The 20535-nt window shown below is 42.2% G+C and overlaps 2 protein-coding genes across 3 annotated transcripts in view; both read left to right on the forward strand.

Annotated features, from left to right (window-relative positions):
• ccny (cyclin Y) overlaps nt 1–12789 on the forward strand; it is a 38644-nt gene extending 25855 nt beyond the window's left edge. For both annotated transcript variants that reach the window (XM_080050356.1, XM_080050357.1), the window contains 8 exons: nt 244–278; nt 1283–1383; nt 1512–1547; nt 2771–2828; nt 3402–3521; nt 6090–6256; nt 8762–8924; nt 9142–12789. In XM_080050356.1, coding sequence (XP_079906482.1) covers nt 244–278; nt 1283–1383; nt 1512–1547; nt 2771–2828; nt 3402–3521; nt 6090–6256; nt 8762–8924; nt 9142–9258 — 797 coding nt within the window. In that variant the 3' untranslated portion in view covers nt 9259–12789. The remainder of the gene's footprint in view (nt 1–243; nt 279–1282; nt 1384–1511; nt 1548–2770; nt 2829–3401; nt 3522–6089; nt 6257–8761; nt 8925–9141) is intronic.
• Nucleotides 12790–16187: 3398 nt separating this feature from the next.
• Nucleotides 16188–17672, forward strand: gjd4 (gap junction protein delta 4; the record flags this gene model as incomplete). The annotated part of the gene is made up of 2 exons (XM_080050194.1): nt 16188–16251; nt 16444–17672. 2 exons carry the CDS (start codon nt 16188–16190, stop codon nt 17670–17672), a joined length of 1293 nt encoding a protein of 430 aa, XP_079906320.1.
• Nucleotides 17673–20535: the final 2863 nt, after the last annotated feature.

A 20535-nucleotide genomic window follows, 5' to 3' on the forward strand; every position in this document is an offset into this window, starting at 1 on the left:
GTTCTTTTCTCACATAACAAATGCTTTCTGCTCAAGGAACATGCTTTGTTAAATGTGCTGTGGAAGAACGAGTGAGAGAAAGCTGTTCATTCAAACCCTGTCATTAAGGGTGATGTATAAACCCTGGGTAAATGCTGCTCCCTGTCTGTGAGGGTGGTGTACTGCACTCCTGCTGAGCTTGAAGTTTGAGTTGATGCCAGTCGTCCCCGACAAACATTCTCTCGTTTTTTTTTTCCTTTTCAGTTCGAGAAAAACGGAAGAGCCTTTACATCAACCATGTGAGTATGACAAAGCACATTGTGTATGATCTAATCAAAAGGGCAGTAGTTATTCTTACACATCTGAAGATCCCCAACATTGATCTATCATTTATGTGTCAATCATTTGATAACGTTATACAATGGTGAATATTATACATCGTGCAAAAAGTGATTTTAATGTCTTGTATTTCTTGCAAGTTCACGCACATTTCGGAGAACAAGGTAAAGTCTCCAAAATGACCTCTAAAATAATCCAACCACCGTCATCAATCCCCACATACTCCACCTGTAGTCTCTTAGTCGTGTGTGTCTCTAGCTGTCAAAGGTCTAGTAAAATGTCTCCATTTAAAGTGGTAAAGATTTAGTTGCAACATCATCACACTATGGTGAAGTTCATCACTGTCTCAGCCCAAAGTGCTGGAATGTGTAAATTGCTATTTTCAAGTGTTTTAATTTATTTATTTTTACCCATAAATATGTAATTACCCAATTGAAATGATAAAGCTCTAGAAAGTGACTTTTTAAACTTGACTTTTAAAATGAAACAATATAGTTTGGGGCTTCTCTAAAGATGAACTCAGTGGGTAGGGCGTCCCACCCGGGTTCTCTCCTCTTTGCCCCATTTCAACTCCGTCTCTCCAATCTGTCTAATAAAAAGCAAAAAATGCCCAAAAAATAATCTTTAAAAAATGAACAGATGAACTCCACCATAGAGGCCATACTCCCCGCATGCACATCAGGCTCTGACAGAGGAGCAGGCCTTTTGGCTGGTCAAATGACGCAAATGACGTGTGTCTGTCTGTGTCTCGCTCTCTGTGTGTGTGTGTGTGTGTGTGTGTGTGTGTGTGTGTGTGTGTGTGTGTGTGTGTGTGTGTGTGTGTGTGTGTGTGTGTGTGTGTGTGTGTGTGTGTGTGTGTGTGTGTGTGTGTGTGTGTGTGTGTGTGTGTGTGTGTGTGTGTGTGTGTGTGTGTGTGTGTGTGTGTGTGTGTGTGTGTGTGTGTGTGTGCCTGTGCATAATCCAGCATCACCCGGGCCCAGTGAGACGGAAATACAGCTCATGTTCCACCATATTCCTCGACGACAGCACTGTCAGTCAGCCCAACCTCAAATACACCATCAAATGGTAACTACATAACGGAAGCTGAAATAACTCATTATCTGATAACTGATATGACTCAATGTTGCTCTAGTCTGTTGCTGTTTTTATTTAGAATTGGTCTATTTCTGTCCTTTTTTTGTATGTCTTTACAGCGTAGCCCTCGCGATATACTACCACATAAAGAACAGGTATGATATGGTATACATTTCTTTTTCCCCTCCTTATCTACTCCTACATTCCACAGCCTTGCATCAAATATCAACGTCAGACTTAGGCAGATAAAACGTAACACTTTTAGCCCCCTGGAGGCGTGTGTTGAAATATCAAGCTCTGTAGTCACTGTCACATTGCCTGATGGTTTACTATTTAAAGCTTGAGTCAACCTGCTGTATTATGCTCTTACCCATCCATCTTCATCACTGCCAAATCCCATTGAGCGTGTCTCCCATCTCAATCAACGTGCACTTTGCTTCCAACCGTTTCCTCTTTATTTCAGTTCAGGCGCCCCCTAAAGACAATTCATTTGAAGCTGTATTTATACGTTTTGAATCTTTGGTTCTCTTATACAACTACTGAAGCTCTCTACTTCTTTCTCACATTTTAGTAACATTTTTGTAATTGAAACTAGGGCTGCAACTAACAATTATTTTGGTAATCGATTAATCTGTCGATTATTTTCTCGATTAATCAATTATTAATCGATTAGTGTTTTGGCTCGTAAAATGTCAGAAAATGGTGAGAAATGTTGATAAATTTTCCAAAGCCCATGTTGACGTCCTCAAATGTATTGTTATGTCCAAAACACACAGATATTTCAGTTTACTGTCATAATAGGATTAAAGAAACCAGAAAATATTCACATTTGAGATGCTGAAATCAGAGAATTTGTAAATTTTTTACTAAAAAATTACTCGAAACGATTAATCGATTATCAAAATAGTTGGCGATTATTTTTATAATCGATTAATAATCGATTCGTCGATTAATCGTTGCAGCTCTAATTGAAACTTGTCCACAAACCGAACGGAACAGGCAGCTTTTAATGGAAATGTTAACGGCAAAGATGATACTCATGATCAAATCGTTCTAAACGTGCACCTCCTCATTAACAAGTGGCTGTACTCGAGTTAAGAACAATACATTGAGATGGAAGAGGTTTGGGAAGTTGAAATGGGCTATATAAAGGCTGACTTTGAACACCCATATGCAAACCTCCACAGACAAAGGTTGAGAAAGTGAACATGTTTTTGCGTCTGCTACCAGTGTGAATGCTGTGAGTGCTGCTGTTTGAATTGCAGATCGATGCCCATAAATGGCTAAATCTCATATTTTTTTTAGTCTCTTACCATCTGTTTTTTTTTCTCTTCCCTATCACACTCTGATCTCTTCCCCTGTCTGTTTGTCATTCCAGAGACGTGGACGGAAGAATGGTGTTAGACATTTTCGATGAGAAGCTTCACCCGCTCTCGGTAAGGCTTTTAACTGAAAATGAATTTTTTCATTATGTGCGAGCTGTAGAGCTGTCACAAGCCATTTGCACCACAAACCGCACACTAATGAACAGCAAATAGGCCTGCATGGATCCAATAGTGGGGGTGGGGGGGGGGGGGAATCTGGCTTCTATCTATCTATCTATCTATCTATCTATCTATCTATCTATCTATCTATCTATCTATCTATCTATCTATCTATCTATCTATCTATCTATCTATCTATCTATCTATCTATCTATCTATCTATCTATCTATCTATCTATCTATCTATCTATCTATCTATCTATCTATCTATCTATCTCGGGAGCTATCTGGATCATGTATTTCACTTTAATGTTGCTTATGCCTAACAGTCGCAGGGTTTTAGTGCATACACATACACACTGTAACCACTTTGCCTGATGTTACATAGCTGAGACTTCAAGGCACTTTATTAAAAATGCTCATTTGTAAGCAAAGGTCTTAGCCAGCAGAATGTCTTTCCATTGAGGTAAACCATGATACTGTATATGGGTTAGTTTTGTTCTCATGTGGTTTCTTCTGTTGTAGAAGTCAGAGATTCCTCATGACTATGAGAAACACGACCCCGAGCAGAAGCACATCTACCGATTCGTCAGGACACTGTTCAGCGCCGCACAGCTCACCGCCGAGTGTGCCATTGTCACATTGGTAAGAGAGTGTGTGTGTGTGTGTGTGTGTGTGTGTGTGTGTGTGTGTGTGTGTGTGGAGTTGCTTCCTGGTTTCCTTTTTTTGCCCTCTTTGGTGTCATCTGCTGTCATCTTTCTATGGCGGTCTTTAGGTCTTCTCTCTCGTTCATTTTTAGACATTCTTCTTCAGTCATATATAAAAATGCTCATTTATATCCCTCCAGAGATTGTAGGCGTGTGCCTGTAGCAAGAACATAATTCAAGAGGATTCTCACCCCACGACTAATGCCATCTTGCGCTGCTCACCTGTATCACAACCTGATGATAAGGACTTTAACTATCCCTCTTCTACCGTGACTCTTGATTTCTTTTGCATTAGTTTTTTGTGATTAATCTTATCGTGATCAAACATGGCAATTTATTCATTTATCATTAGATTCTTAGAGAAAATATGCATATCCAAACTTGAATTAACACAGCACCGAGCTAGCTAACTTCCTCTACTTCTGATTTATAGTTACCTTAACTTTTCTCAGCCACATTGAGTTGGACACAAACTCTCTCCCTCCCCTCCTTTGCTCATCTGCCTAGAAACATGTCTCTCTGGTCTGACACATGTGTCACTGGAAACCTGGAAGGTGCAGGGTTAACACGGCTGTGCCTGGTGGTGGCCTACAATGAAATGAAGTTGCTTCCGGACAGATGCACATATGTGTGAACTGCACGGTATGGCTGAGTGGGTGGGCCCCTTGTGTCCAGACAGCCAGGGAGCGCACTGATGCACAGGATCAACCAGTGTTTCCGTGTCTGTGTCTTTTTATATGAAGTGTACACTGTAACGGAAATGTGTCAGACCGAACATACTCTATATGTGCACACACAGCACAGTGTAGCACATGGCCTGCCTCCTCCAGAGTAAAGTCTGGCACGCTATCAGTAATTGAATATGGCTGTGGGCCGGAGGTTATTGGGTTATTAGTTTAGCTGACGCAGCTCACTTTAGACAGGGGAGTTGAGATAGGAAGCTGGCGGTCTTTCCTTCCCAGTCATTGCCTCATTTGATGAGGTAAGGAAAGGCTTGTTTACGGGATGGAGAAATAGATAGAGACACAGACAGTCAGCATGTCTATTTCTATCAAGACAAATAGTTGTTGAGCACATGGTTTTGTAACATTTGAAGCTACAGTGCTAACATTTCCATGATACAAAGGTCTAACTGAGTGAACCTTAAAGCATCAAGCACTTGATTTAAAGGTGGTATCAGTGATTCTGAATAATGCTTCTTCTTTCAGAATGTCAGTGTGTTTCCTGAGATTAGTTTAACCTTTGAACTCAATGGAGAAAAGTGTCCAACATCAATCTTCATCTCTGTGATACCACAATCAAAAGATTAAATCAGTTGGGTTTAATCTACATGCCCATGGCTACAGTTTTTCAAACCCGCCACCACTGGATCCTTTGTATTGCTTTTTTGTATGTCTCTCTCTCTATCTTATGCTATTGCTGTGATATAGCTCAGTACTCTCTCTCCTTTCATGCGAGCTGCCTTCTGTCAGATGAGTGTATATGTGTGGTGTCTGGTGGCAGGCCCTGGGACACAACAGAGATTGATGATGAACGATTATTATATTTTTTTTTTTCAAAGTTTTAATGATCTTTTCAACAGAATTGTGTACCATTATATGTCTAGTAATTAGATGGTAATAATCATCATGTAACATTTGACCGTCTGCTTTCCAACAGTCTTCTAGGATGTTTCTTTAGGGTTTTAAGTCACATATTGCTGACAGTTGTGCCAATGTGCAGATTGAGACAGAATTAGAATAAATGTATATCCCACTCCACCCATAGAAAATACAGCATCTCTAGACACCAGCTTTTTTTTGTGTGAGACTCTGCAGTAAGTTGAGCCTGCAGTAAAATGACTTATGGGAAATGGAAAACAAGTAGTTCATAGTCAGCAGAGGGCAAAGTCACTGCAACAGGAATAAGATCGTTTGAATTAGGCCCTAATATCTGTCACAAACCTGTGTGAATTACATGGAAGGAACGAGTGCCGCTATGGCATCTATTAGAGTACATTTTCTCTTTCTAACAGTACTATGATGGGTGGATCAGAAGAATCAGTCTTCTGTCCAAGTGTCTCAACGTATAAGGTACTGGTAGGTGCCTGCGGGCTCGGTGTGCTTTATGATCTGTAGCCCATGGGAATTCTGGCTACTGAGAAAGAGAGAGAGAAATGGAAACTTGCAGAGATGCAGTGTTTCCATCCACATGCATATTTTAATGAGTGCGCTCTGGGTAGGGCTGGATATCACCAGCTCCTGACATCTTGTTATTGTAGTTTTTTTTACCTGAAGCAAGGCTGCAACACAGCAAGTTGGCAAACTAACTAACTGTGTAGTTTACAGGGGGAGAGCAGAGGCTAATTTAACTCAAACACAGATGTGAGGACGTGCTTATTAAATAGATCATGCATCCACTTGGATCTCACTTCTGCTCAATTGTCAATCATTTTTGTATGTTCAACAACGTGGAAGAGATGAATATTGTCTGAGATCTTGCCATGCGCCTCCTCCCTTTGTCCCAGGTGTACTTGGAGAGGCTCCTGACCTACGCTGAGATCGACATCTGCCCGGTCAACTGGAAGCGTATCGTGTTAGGCGCCATCCTGCTGGCATCCAAGGTGTGGGACGACCAGGCAGTCTGGAACGTGGACTACTGCCAAATACTCAAGGATATCACCGTAGAGGACATGTGAGTGTATTGGACTCACCCAAAAGTATTGCATTTTTATCAATATGAAAGAGAGTCCCAAAAGTGCACAGAGACGCAGTTATGCTAAATGTAAAGCAGCTAGTGTGTGTTGTGAACATACAGGTGGCTCATTTTATTTTTTTTGGAAGTTATTCTTAAAGATTTTTTTTTTTTTTTGCATTTTTATGCTTTATTGATAGTGTAGGGAGACAGAGTTGAAATGGGGCAGAGAGGGGAGTGACATGCAGAGAATGCTGGAATCGAACCCGTGTCCGCTGCTGGCCGAGGCCCATGGGGGGACGCCCTACCAACTGAGCTAAGGGCGCCCCTTTTGGAAGTTATTCTTAACGGTGCACAATGTAACTTGTGGTGTGTCAGAGAAGTCAATATTTCTTAAAAAAATATTCTCATGAACAAACTTTCTTCGCAAAAAAAATGTGATCCCTGGAACACTGTTTGAAGTAAGATAGCTACCTTACTGTTTCACTTGTGTTTACAGCAGCATTTCCCAAAGTGTTGTTGAAGTATCTGCTTGATCATTTACTTGTTCCAGCTCTCCTTAAAACACGTGCTGTTGACTTTACTTGGTGATACAGTCTCTCCTCTTATTCACCTCTCACCCACTGTGCCTGTCTTCACCACCAGTTAGCAACCAACAGTCAACCTGGGTCCACGAGGTGTTGAGAGTCACGTATGGTGGCCTGGAAATGCTTAGACCTTTGGCTGACTGGGCTGACACCCTTTGACTATCTATTGCTGGGGCTCTTGGATTGGTCCCAGAAATCGTCAGGCTGAAGTATCGTCACCTATTTAGATGTTGTCCGCCCTTTGCTAGAGCAAGATTTATGCATGGAGGCTATAAAATCATGCATCATTATGGATGTGATGTTTCTCTCAGTGTATTTAAATGATATAGGATAGCTTTATCTTAAGACGACATCACCATTAACCACAGTTGGGTCAACATTTAAGCATGTAAGATGTGGAGAAGAGGCATCTTGAGAATGAGTAGCGGCCACTCTGCCCTATGTATTAACACCACTCTGCCCTATATATTAACATCCATCTTAAGGTGCAGATACACCGGGCCGATAATCGGGCGTCGGACATCGTCGTAGAGTCTGGAGGGGGCGGGGACATGAGTCTGTTTGGTGACGTCGGCCGTCTAAGTGTGTGTGTGTGTGTGTGTGTGTTTCTGTGTGTGTCTGACTGCAGCATGCGCTTACTCTGTTATAATGACAGCCTACATTACTGTATGATAACATCCTACTAGATGTCATCCCGCGCAAGTGCAGAACTATTGGCAAGTCGGTAGTCGGCTCGGTGTGTTCTTTGCTCTTTTTGGACCGTGTCGGGGAGAATGGAGCTGACTGAATTGTCCGACTCCATTTTCTGGCAACGATTGGCAGTCGACCCCGTGTGTTCTTCGCCTTGACTGCAACAGGAATCCTGGCTGGATTATTCTGAGGTGGAACATGATGCTGTGGACGTGTTGCCACAGCAGTGACCTCCGTACCCCTCTGTCATTCACGCCTTTCTGCACCACTGGCTCTATATCCGTGTCCCAGGGCTCAGGTTTTTACAGAGCAATGACTGTTATCCACCTGTTTGGGAGCCTTTTTCAAGTCAGAGCAGCCTGGCATGCTGTTCTGCCACACTACCATATGGCAACTCAGCTGACAGTGACTCAGTGTTGACGATATATGTTTTTTCTCGGAACATCCAATTTTTAGTCTTTCAAAACCATGTTCACCTTGCCGAATTCCAACCTTCTAACCCCCCCGAAAAAAAAAAAGAAGAAAAAAAAACAGACACAACCTGACTATGAGATTACTGCAGGGGATTCTGGGAAGAATTATGGGGAGTGGAGAAGCACAAGATGAAACGGATGAGAATAGCTGAATGTGTGATGAAAAAGAAGCAGCGTTATTAGGTGGAGTTTGGCCACAGCAGAGGCTAAATTTAGCTTGTCTGTTGCTGTGTGCCTGAAAACACGTGTGGGTGGGGGGAACAAAGGCTAGGGAAGATGGATTGTGCTTCTTCTTCCTTATGTTACAATGAAAAAAATGAATGGGTCCAAACTGTAGATAAACAGATGAAAGCGGCCTTCAGCTCCCTGCAGAAGGGATCACAGGATTTATTTTTTTTATGCACAGAATGCTTAGAGCCCCTCGGCTTCCATATCCTTCATTTTCAGGAGAATGAAAGGCTTATGTTGGATGGGTGTACTGGGGATTTGCTCGGTGTATGTGCATCGGCAGCGTGCATGTGAAAATAACACCCACTGTCTGCGTGAGCTGATGGATTTGCCAGGAAGGCCTCACGAGCAGTAACACTCTCTATCATGTCTTTGTCTCATCTTCGGTCTCTCTACACAGAATTTATTTATAGACAATATTCAATTTTTCGGGCTGACTTTTATTTTTAGTCTCATCTGAATATCACGTCTTCAAGCTCACGTCTCATCTCACACGTCCGTCTCTCTCCCGTTCTCTCCGACATCAGGAATGAGCTGGAGCGGCAGTTTCTGGAGCTGCTGCAGTTCAACATCAACGTGCCGTCCAGTGTCTACGCCAAGTATTACTTTGACCTGCGCTCCATGGCCGAGGCCAACAACCTCAGCTTCCCCCTGGAACCCCTCAGCAGGGACAAGGCCCAGAAACTAGAGGTGAGTGAGTACACACACAGAAAAACACAGAAAAAAAGAATCCATCTTCTGAGCCGAGGATTTGGAATATTAAGAACTAAGGCCTCAGATGACTGTACATAAAAAAACTTGTACTGTATATGTTGATTGTATGTTAGTTTAATGAAACAGTCACAGTAAATAGACGTATTAAATGACTTGAAGATAAAAAAAGATTGATGTCATCTCTGTCTTGTAGGCCATCTCACGGTTGTGTGACGACGTATACAAGGACTTGAAAAAACAGGCCAAGAAGCGGTCGGTGAGCGCAGACAACCTGGCGGTGGTGCGGTGGTGTCCGGCCATCATCTCCTAACACTGGGCCGCCTGCAAGCACAGACATGGACCTGTTAGACCCATACTGTACTGTACTGTACTGTGTTTGAGCCTGGTGTGAACAGGCCAACCAGCAGGGAAGCAGTCCCGTGGATACACACACATCCTCACACACAGGCGAACACACACTTATACACACACACAGGCGAACACACACACACACACACAGGCGAACACACACACACACACACACACACACACACACACACACACAACTTGGCACTTTTCCAAGTGTGAGTGCACCCTCTCTGGTTGTTGTACATACATGAAGTCCCACTGGCTGCCTGCACTGAACCAAACAGGGCTGAGCTGAACCAAACTCAAGTGTGTGAGTGAGAGTTGTGAACACCTTGACTGCAGAAGAAGAAGAAGAAGAAGAAGGTCAAACAACACATACAGCTGGCAGTGTGAGAGACCGTGAAGTTGGCAGCGGCGACATTGTTTCATAATTCCTTGTACTGTTGACTGAGGGAGGCACGGACCAGTGTACATTCCTAAAATCAAAATGTTCCTGATTCACTTTCTTAGCTGAAGCATGAGATCATTTCTTTTTGGTTTTTTGAAACTCTTAAAATGCTCCATTCCTGGATATTTTTCAGTGTTTTGTTGAGTGCGTAATGTGTTCCTCTGCATTTCCAACCAGAGAGCCAAGCACACACAGGAAAGACATTTCACCGTTGAGGGCGAGGGAGTGCACAAGTTGATACATTTGACTGGACTACATATCAGCCGCACTCCTTGACTAAACATTTCACCGATGTATTCATTAACATTGTATCCATTTAAACTGAAGCGCTCATTCAGACAGCTAACATTTGAAAAGGCATGTTAGCTGTTTGCATTAGCTGGTGGGCGCTGTGACATGACCTGGGATTTCAACGTGTACTATTCCAGTTGCAGAAATGTTTATCTTACAGCCATGCAGCCACCATTCAAACATAGCTATTCACCTAAAGCAATATTCACGCATTGCTTTGTTGTTGTGGTTAAAATACTGTACAATGAAGCATGCATACTTGGGAGAAGTCTGACAGTGGTGCCCTTCCTCTCGGGCCAGACGTGAAACATACTGTAGAGCTTGTGTTATACTCTATTCACTGCCATTGTCCTGACCTGTGGTGCCTGTAATAAGCTACTTCAACACTTCTCCTGGTTGAATAGAACAAATAACTCTGAAGGGGGTTTTTCTCTCTTTCTTTCTATGTAAGATTTTGTATGTACCTCCATCTTACAAACAAACAGCACAAATCGAATATTGACATTTATGAGCCACTAAAAGCATGATTCTTCAGAGTTGTTTTTTTGTTGTTCTGGAGAGGACCAAAATGAATGAATAAGCATTGAGTGACGGTTGAAACACTGCTTGGAAAAAAAAAAGATAGGTTGTATACATTTTGCTAAGTCGTCTCTGTAAAATGTAAATACAGTGCCAGTGTGTAGACTGAGGTCGGACTGTAAACATACAGAATGGTGTTAGAATATTTATAAGGGATCACTTTTTTACTGTACGCGGAGAGGGGGGTGTGATGGTAAATATGTTTGATTCCTTGTTCCTATGACAAGTCAAGTAAAGTCAAAGGTGAAGTATTAAGATGTAAATGGGAGACGCCACTTAAGATTCTTTTTTTTTTGTCTGTGTTCTTGTCACGCTGTTTTTCGCACTGCAGAAAATGCCAAGTTTTTTTATAGGTTACATAATGTACACATGACATATGGATAATACAAAACAATTCAAGCTTAGTTGTTTTATTTCCTTTTTAACCCCAACTCTGGAAGTGTCCCCAGATTCATACCTTAAGTGATGATGCTTGTTTCTCATGGAGCCACCTGACTGACAAGTTGTAGCAGACGTTTTGCAGTCAAGTCAAAAATACAGTATAACCATAACTTAGTAGTTATAAATAATTAAGGAAGGCATTTTTTTGTAGCAATACTGGGAGTGGCCACTGGTGAAAACATACAGTGATGTAGTAAGTAGAGGGTAGATCAAATAAGTTGGTGACCAAATGGACTCAAAATCATCCACAACCTTATTAAATAGTCACTTAAACATGACATAACCTAAATGTCTTAAAGGTCCAAATGCAGCATACCTTCCTTCAAGCCTCAAGGTCACTTTGTGCATTTCATTGGCAACTTCTCACGTCTTAACACTTATGAAACTTGTGCACGAAAGTTGTGTTTCATTAAGGTCAATGAGATTTCCCGTCATGAGCAGCAGGTGTGAGCATAGACAGATCTGTACCAAAGTTGTGGAGAAATGAAGGCTTATCCCATTCCGACATGTGGCTCTGAGCCGGCCCTCTTGCACATGAAACATATTAAAAAAGGCGTTGGGACGACTTGAGCCATGTTGCTTTTGCGTGGTGCTTTTAACGCGTCAAGTGAAAAATAAAAAGTGTCTTTAGGAAAGTGATGTTACTGGAGTTGCTGTTGTTGGTTAAAACTTTTACCCCTGGAACACACATCCTACCTCTACTGCACGTCATCCAACCTCGGACGCGCTGCCGACGGCCATCGGAAGCGCTTCTGCAGCGACGCTTCACTTTACCTCAGGAGGCGGAGCCCATTTTTTCGGGGAGACGCGCATCTCTCTGCTTTAACTGATAGAGAAATACTCTGTTGAGTCATACCAGCAGCATTCACTGTAGTTTTACAGTTTCCAGGTGTGTCCCTTTCAAAATAAAACTTCCCACAAGCGAAAATGTGAAGGGGGTGGGGGTGGGCAACCAGGCACTAGGATTACTGTCGAAACTCAATATTAATCATATCTGTCATAAAATGACATAAAACAACTTAATATGGGAAGTATCTATGAAAACTCTATGTAAAAAGACAGGGGTTTTAGAAGCAGCGCTGCAGCAGTTCCTTGTGTGTCCGAAAAAAGCGCGAGAGACGCAGCAGTAACGAACGGGGACGCGCTCCAGAGGTAGACGCAGGATGTGTGTGGAGGCTGTTCGAGTTTTTCAAAGATTGTATATCCTATTTATTGTATGTATGTGTGTGCATACAGCCCAGTCTGGTGTTTTTTTTATAGACCCAGAAAGTAAGCGTTGATTCCTGTGTGGTCAACTAATGTGGGCAGCAAAGACCTCGGTCCTGTCGGCTGGATACTAGGTGTGTGTCATACATAGCCTTGTGCACTGAACTTTACCTCTGCATAGAGTTTTTACCTTTCTCTTCATTTATCTCCCTCTCTTCGACGACAACTTTGGGATTTCAGAATTTCAGCTTTGATCATGACTATGTTTCCCATGCTAACATCAGTCAACTGCTGTAGCCGTGACCTTTCATTTATTTTATTTTTTTCCATTTATATTTTCAACAAATTGTACTATATTCTGTTGTGACTGTTATTGTCAGTATATTATTTTATTTTCGGTCATGCTGTTCTCAGTTTGCCAAACTCCCATCTCTCTTTCTCTCCCTCTCTCTTTCTCTCTCTCCTTCAGTTGTATGTTTCCAAATATAATTTATAGAACTTTCCCAATTCTTCTCTTCTTAAGCAATGTTTAGAAAAACCTGTTCAAGAATTAAACTTAAAAAAAAAACTTGCTATAAACCCAGTGTTTGGTTTTCTTGTTTAATTATCAAACCACTCAGAGTGGAAGGGGTTATCTCAGGTTTCAAACCATCTTTCATAGTCTCATCCAGTGCCTTCCACACTGCTCTCACAATATTTCAATCTACTGTATTTTATTGTATAACCGATGTGACTTGACATGGCTTCTTCTCCCAGACATAAACCATTTAAATGGGTTTACACTACAGCAAGTGGTAATACATATATTACACTCTGACATATCCTCATCCAGGTACACATTTAATCCTTCCCATTAGCCCTTGATTTGAATTTCAATCACTGCTCTGGTAATTGCTTTTCAAGTCAGTTCAATGCAATGAAGCAAGTGTTGTGAGCTTTACTGAGAGCAACTACCAAACATCTGTTATGGAGCTACATAAAACAAAGATACACACTCACCTGTGAAACCATGTTGCTTTTTTTTTATTGGTATTTTCAAGCTTTATTGGATAGTACAGAGATTAAATGGGGAGACAGAGAGAGAGAGGGGGGATGAACTGCAGTTAAGGTCCACGGGATGGATTTGAACCCGCGACCACTGCCACGAAGGCCGCTGCCGATATGGTACACGCTCTATCCACTACGCCACCAGAGCCCCCCCCCTCCCCACACACACACACACACACACACACACACACACACACACACACACACACACACACACACACACACACACACACACACACACACACACACACACACACACACACACACACACACACACACAGACAGAGCGTTGTATTTCAAACTAGAAACTGAGTGACCATGGCTGAAAACCTTAACAGTCAGCTTGAAGACTGTAGAGCTGATGGAACCTCCACTGTCGATTGACGTTGTGGGTTCATCAAAACATGCAACTCCTGTCATTACTCATTTGACCCATGGGTCATTCTTGAACTTGAGGCAATTTTGTGTCCCTGGCCGATATAATGAAAATAAAAGCACATTTCTTATTTTTAAAGTTTGTCACACTTAATTTACACTAAAATTACTCTTGGAAAAATAAATGGTACACCAGTCAATATTTTTATACAAAAAGTTGTGTTTTATATGTGGTTTTCACTATATATCCTTTGTCCCCGGGTCCAGTTTTGGACATTCAACCTTGCTTAATTGTAAAATTCAATACTGACATAGTATTACTTTAAACATTTAATAATACAAAAAGGTGTATTTTAATTAAATGTATGATGGATTTTAAGAAATATTAGTATTAGTATTTTATGTATTATTTTATTAAAAGAACACCTGTCCCTTAGGTTCTCCGTCATTTCCATCACACTGAACAAAATGTGAATTATGGGAGGTTTCTTTAGGGTTTGTGTGTAGGTAATCACAGCATAGTCATGTGACAGTGGAGCCAATGGCTAGAGGAGACATTCAGCTCCATGGAGGGAACAGACAACCGTAGAAGTCGATGAAGAGGTCGCTTAAATCAAGAATTTGTTTATTGGTCACATGTTTGTCACATGTCATTTCCGTCACATTCTGTCATTTCCATCACACAGTCATTACCATCACAGCACATATTTTGAAGGAAAAATCCCAAATAATAAACACAATTACATTTAGTTTTTATTCATTCTTTGAAATTGTTCAGCTATTGATACAATTAAAACTACTGATTTAGAAAAATCATGATTGTGCCATCTAAGAAATTGATTGAAAGACTTAAGTGGAATAGCTTTATGCAGATTTTCATCTTTACAATGGAAAATGTTTATCTTTAAAACCCAGAACATAAATTAATTTAAAACATTTGGTCACATCTGGTTGTACAACTACATTAGATATTTTGAAAATACAGGCTCAGTTCATAGTTTTGTTTAAAAAGGAAATGTTTGCAGTGTGATGGAAATGACGATTTCCTCTGATTGTTGGAACACTATCAGTAAATAGTTCTACACAAGAACTACAACATATCACTACATTTCTAAAAATAATATGTTAGATTTCTAAAACTTTCAACTCCAAAATTGCCTCAAGTTGAAGAATGACCCAACTACCAAATAAGGGTCAATGGTCAAATCAGAGGTAAATATGAATATGTAGTAGAAGAACTTACTTAAAGTTAAGGAATGGCCACATATTCAATTATCTGCCAACAACTATTTTGGCTGGACAAGAGGAAAACTTTAAAGTCAATTTTCTCAGTTCGGAACTCTCTGGAGTTACTGCCTTCTTCTTTTGTGGGGCAGAATTGGCTCAAGCCGAAACTCAGCTGATTAAGCTGTGTGTCAGCTGGGTGTCAGTTCGGCGCAGCTCAGCTCCAAACTGGCACGGGGATAATATTGACGGTTTATATATATATGGATAGTCAAGACTACAGTGTCAGTTCAATGATTTGCAAATGTTTCACACAACTTATCCTTTTATATATTCTCCATCGTAACCTTGCGCTCTATTCAAAATTAGATGTGTGGGATTCTTTTGTGAGCCCATGGAAGTGCTAATGACCATTGATCTGGAGTGATTATGAACCAAGCTCTTCAGCCGTGTGTCCCACCAGAGACCATGTGCATGTACGAGTTAGGATGTGTGCATCTGCTGCAGTACTGGATAGGAGCTCATTTTAAACTTTGAATCACGTATACAAAACTTCTGCTGTACTTCGGATTTACAATTGAGCATAGTTTAATTTGGTACCAATATTACATCATAATACAGTAGATCCTTGCCATAAACTGGCATCAGCTGTGGGGGAAATACAGTGTACAAGCTACTTACATTCCATGGGAGCTAATCCACAGTCTGCATATCGACATGTTATCTTGACTCATCAATGGGAGATGCAGCAGTTAGTGCTCTTAAAATATGGAGCAGCAAGTTTGAGCATGCTCACCATTGTGCTTGAGGACTTTATACAGCAATTTGGAGTGAGTAAGCCAGGAGGCTTGTTACCCTCCTGTAAGTGACCAGCAGCACCAAAATATCTCTGCAATGCCAGGACACTGACATGCCTTTGCAAGTGTGTTAAGAATAGATCCACAATGGGGCTCGCTGCCGTCTTCTGTTGTTTGGGGACAGACAGTTGTCTGCAGGGGACAGAAGAAGAGGTAATTTACATGGTTTACCTCCTCTTGGATCTGTTGGATTTTACGTTCTGGAACCCTGCGTGAAGTCCTTTGTAGAGGAGAGAGAGTCTGAGAGACTGCGGAGGCGACTTTGTGTCCGTTAACCTGGAGGTTATTGTGCTGCTGTGCCCCTTGGCAGAGAGGGTAGAGGAGAAGTGGCTGATTAGGAAGTGAGGTGGCTGGCTTAAGGCTTTACCCTCTGGCATGGCCCTGGAAGAGTAACGTTTTTGGAGGGCCTCAAGCACAGCAACCATGGCGGGATCAAGCGCCTCTGAGGTCATCTTTATCTCTGTCAATCGCAGCATCACAATGATGGGTGAGTTGACCTAACAGACATATTAACTGGTTTCTGACTGACCTTAATACGTTTTGAAAATCATTCTGTCTTATATTTGCGTGGAGGGAAACATTTTTGCTTTCTTCAGATTTATAAACCTTATCTGGTTTATGCATTCTTGAGTAATTCACAAATCAGGCCTTCTTTAACACCAACATGTTTATTTTCCAGGGAAGGTGTGGCTCACTGTGATGATCTTCCTCCGCATTCTGATGCTCCTCTTCGCTGGCTATCCCCTTTACCAGGACGAGCAGGAGCGATTTGTGTGTAACACCATTCAGCCCGGCTGTGCCAACGTGTGCTACGATCTATTTTCTCCCATCTCTCTCTTCCGCTTCTGGCTGGTGCAGCTTATCACCTTGTGTCTCCCCTACGTTATCTTTATTGTCTATGTGGTCCACAAGGTCTCCAATGGCCTCACTGTGGACCTGAACACCACAGGTCAAACCAAAGCCTCGCCACTGTCCAAGATTCACCAGGAACTACTCAGCAAGACCTCTGCAAACAAGAAGCCTCTGGTGGATGAGCAAGGGTGTGCCCGGAGCTTCACTGGAGCCTACATACTCCACCTGGTGTTCAGAACGTTGCTGGAGGCCGGGTTTGGGGCAGCTAACTACTACCTGTTTGGTTACTACATCCCTAGAAGGTTCCTTTGCCAGCAACCGCCATGCACTACCCAGGTGGACTGCTACATCTCCAGGCCCACTGAGAAGACCGTGATGCTCAACTTCATGCTGGGCGTGGCCTCTCTTTCCCTTTTACTAAACATTGTGGATTTCATCTGTGCAATCAAGCGCTCGGTACGGCAGAGGTTCAAGAGGAAGATGTTGGTGAATAAGCTTTACGAGGAAGAGCGTTGTTTATTTTCAGACGCAGGAGCCTCCAGAGGAACCGAACCAAACGCCTCAGTTGCTCAGCAGGATCCAGAGGTAGAGAGTTGCCGACCTGGGAGTTTCCGGAAAAGGCGAGGCAGCAAGGGCTCGTATGGGGGGGTGCTTGCATTGGGTCAGGACCCGCCCAACATGGAGCGGTCCTCTCTCCCACGCTCTCCAGGACCTTCTAGTGGCAACACCAATGGGAACAACGGCTACTCTATTACCCAAGAGGAGGCTCCAGAACGTCATGGCAGCGAAGTGGCTCTCTGCCCCCCAGAGTCAATGGGCACGCCGCGGTCCATTCGTGTCAGCAAACGCAGTCGACTCAAACCGCCACCTCCGCCAAGACGGAACCTCGGCTCATCCCCTGTTGTGGGGTCAGTGGGGTCTATTGTAGACGTTTCAACAACAACAACAGCAATCTGTACCAGAAGGGTTGGTCAATATACTCTGGTTGAACTTGGTAGCAGCCCAGAGCTACAGGCCAATGATGACGGGCAAGAGAAAAGATCAGAGTGGGTGTAGTTGAGATTGATTGGATCACAATAATGGTATAGATAGATGTGGGAGCAATGATGAGAAACAGACATACAAATCATACACTAAGGCTTACATGGTGTCAACAATCGTTGGAGATTAAATCCTGCCATGCTCTGTACCTCGTTATACACCACAGACTGCACTCTCACTTTAGGACAATCAAAAGCAAAGCATTGACCAGGCACCTTAGACTTATGAGGCACAATCATATTTGCTGTGATTGTATAAAGCCATCAGATCATATTATTGCCTGTTGGGACGCCATAGCTGAGTGACGTAAAGAGGCAAGATTTCAAGTCATGGCTACAAACTGTCTTAACAAAACAAGTCCAGTATGGCAGGACACTCTAGACTCAAAAAGCGTCCATGAGCAAACAACAACCTTGAGATAATCAAAAATAGTGCAGCCCACCTGTCTGTTTCCTTGTTGCCTTAACCCCCACCTTCCCCGGATACACTGTCCAAAAACAAAAGACGAGCCTTGACCTGCTTCACAAACACAACCCTCCGGTCACTCTATAGGATACCAGCATTCTCTTTGGTGTTTGGGTCCTTGAGGTCGGAGGACACGAGTTAGCCTCTAGGCCCAGTGTCTGGGTGACCTTTTTGGATTAAGAGGGTCAGGCCAAAATGAAAGGCAATAATCTGGCTAAAGGTGATGTTATCGAGCTCATAGAAGGGAATAGGATTCCTTCGTCGGGATTGAAGGACGTTATGAAGGCCCCCTAAAGCTGAGATGGGCTCACAAAGCAATTATGTTTCCCCATAGGGGGCTTTGTATTTATGGAGACGGCTTGTCACTCTATTTCAGGGCCTCGCGGAGCTTAGAAGGAATACAAGCCTTCACCGACACTGCTGTCACTCGAAATAGAGCAACGCGGAGCTCTGCAAAGGAGCAGCGTTGCCTGTTGCCCTTCAGGATATGCTGCGGCTTGGGTTTCACCTTGATCAAAAGCTTAGATTAATGTGGGTGAGAAACCAGCTCCCACTGTAACACATGACGATAGTAGACTTTACATACAGTACAGTGTGGCTGCTGTAATACTTAATTAACTTGTTCATGAAATGTTTTTTTCTACTGTCTACTTTCTTTGATTCCTTTGAATAAAGATGATTATAAGGAGACTCCAACAGTAAATCAGTTGTGCCTGCCGCTCTATATAGCTACGGGGCTGGTTTCTGTGTAAATGGATAGCTCTTGATCTTCCTCCTCTTGTGGTCTCTTTGAAGGTGACAACAAAAGCTTCCAGCCTCATGTCTCACCTCTCTACTACTGAGTGCTGCTCCCTGAGTGTCATAAGGGTGACCACAGGGTGTCTAATGGCACCGCGCCTCTTTCATACACCCAGTCAGTGTATAGTGTTATAGCAAAAAATTAACTCAAAGTGTTCATCTGTATTCTTAACTGTAAGGTCTGGAGTTATACATTTGTGACTTCTTATGATCTATGTTGTTAAGTGCTATTGTTGTTGTAATACAGATATTGAGTATTCAATGTTGTATGCTCACTCACCATTAAATATCTTTATGTAGCCATTGATACATTCATGTTTGATTAAAAAACGTCAGTGCTTAGAGGAATCCTTCAACATGTAATACTTGTATCTTTTTGCCTCACTCTCCGGCTCAAGAAAAAGTGACAGAAACAGTTCCTGAAACTGTGGGTACTTTTTTATATTAGAACGGACAAAGCCTGTTCATCCAGGTTAGCTTAGCTCAAACACTGGTAGTCATGGGGAGCAGGTCAAAATATAAACTTTACAACATCACTAAACGCTCCTCTGTGTACTTGTTTATCGATCACGTTATGTTGCTCTCTATATTTTTACACATTGTCACTTTAGAATCAAATACATACGTGACCGTCAAAGGCACGTCCTGGTTTCCATCCAGTTGGCTATGTATGACATAACCAGTAGCGGCCTTAGCTATGTTTCAACCCATTCAATTGAATGGGGCCCCGCCCTCTGGGGGGCCCCCAACCCACCCCCCTAACAATTTAATTTTTTAATTTTTTTACAAGTAATTCTTGAGCATGCTACCAAAAAGTTACTATCAGTATCTCTGGCCCAGGGGCCCCCATACTGATAGTAACTTTGAGTGATGTTGTAAAGTTTATCTTTTGACCTGCTCATCTAGAGTCCCAGTGTTTGAGCTAAGCTAACCTGGATGAGCTAAGCTAACCTTGATGAGAGACCTTTGCCCATTTCTAAATAAAAAATGCACACACAGCTATACAGGAAGGTTTTCTGTTGCCTTTTCTTGAGCTGGAGAGTGAGGCAAAAAGCTTAGGCCTATAATTAGAAAAAATAATAACTCTTCCTTTAAATATTACTATATTCAATTATATTTGAGTTAGTGTCTTCCAAGACAAAATCAAATGAATGTAGATAGAGTTTCATATGCTTGAATCCTAACTGTGATGTGACGTTTCTATGTGAAAGTTATGGCTGTTGATCAGCATTAATGACTCTTTTGTTGTGAAATTATATAAACTGCTATAACATTGAACACAATCTAACATTTCCAAGGACTTTATTGTAACCATTCTTGTTTGATAATGTCCATTCTGCTGTACTTGCTGCTTCACCGATACTGCATTTGAAGTTATGCTTCCCCCTAGTGGCACGAAATATGAAATGTTGCCATATATTGAATTCAACACTTTGAAATCAGATGCCCTCTCCATCGTTTTAATATGTGAATATTTGTATCTTCATAATAAAGCCTTGTGATACCTTTGGTCAATACATCAGGTAGAGAAAAGCAAATCTGCTGAAGACATCTTGTTTAAGGCATTTTCCCTCCCCTGGGCATTTGATGCTGTAGATTTTATAACTATTATTAA

This window comes from Ammodytes marinus (genome assembly GCF_949987685.1).
Source record: "Ammodytes marinus genome assembly, chromosome: 21".
Taxonomy (NCBI): Eukaryota; Metazoa; Chordata; class Actinopteri; order Uranoscopiformes; family Ammodytidae; genus Ammodytes; species Ammodytes marinus.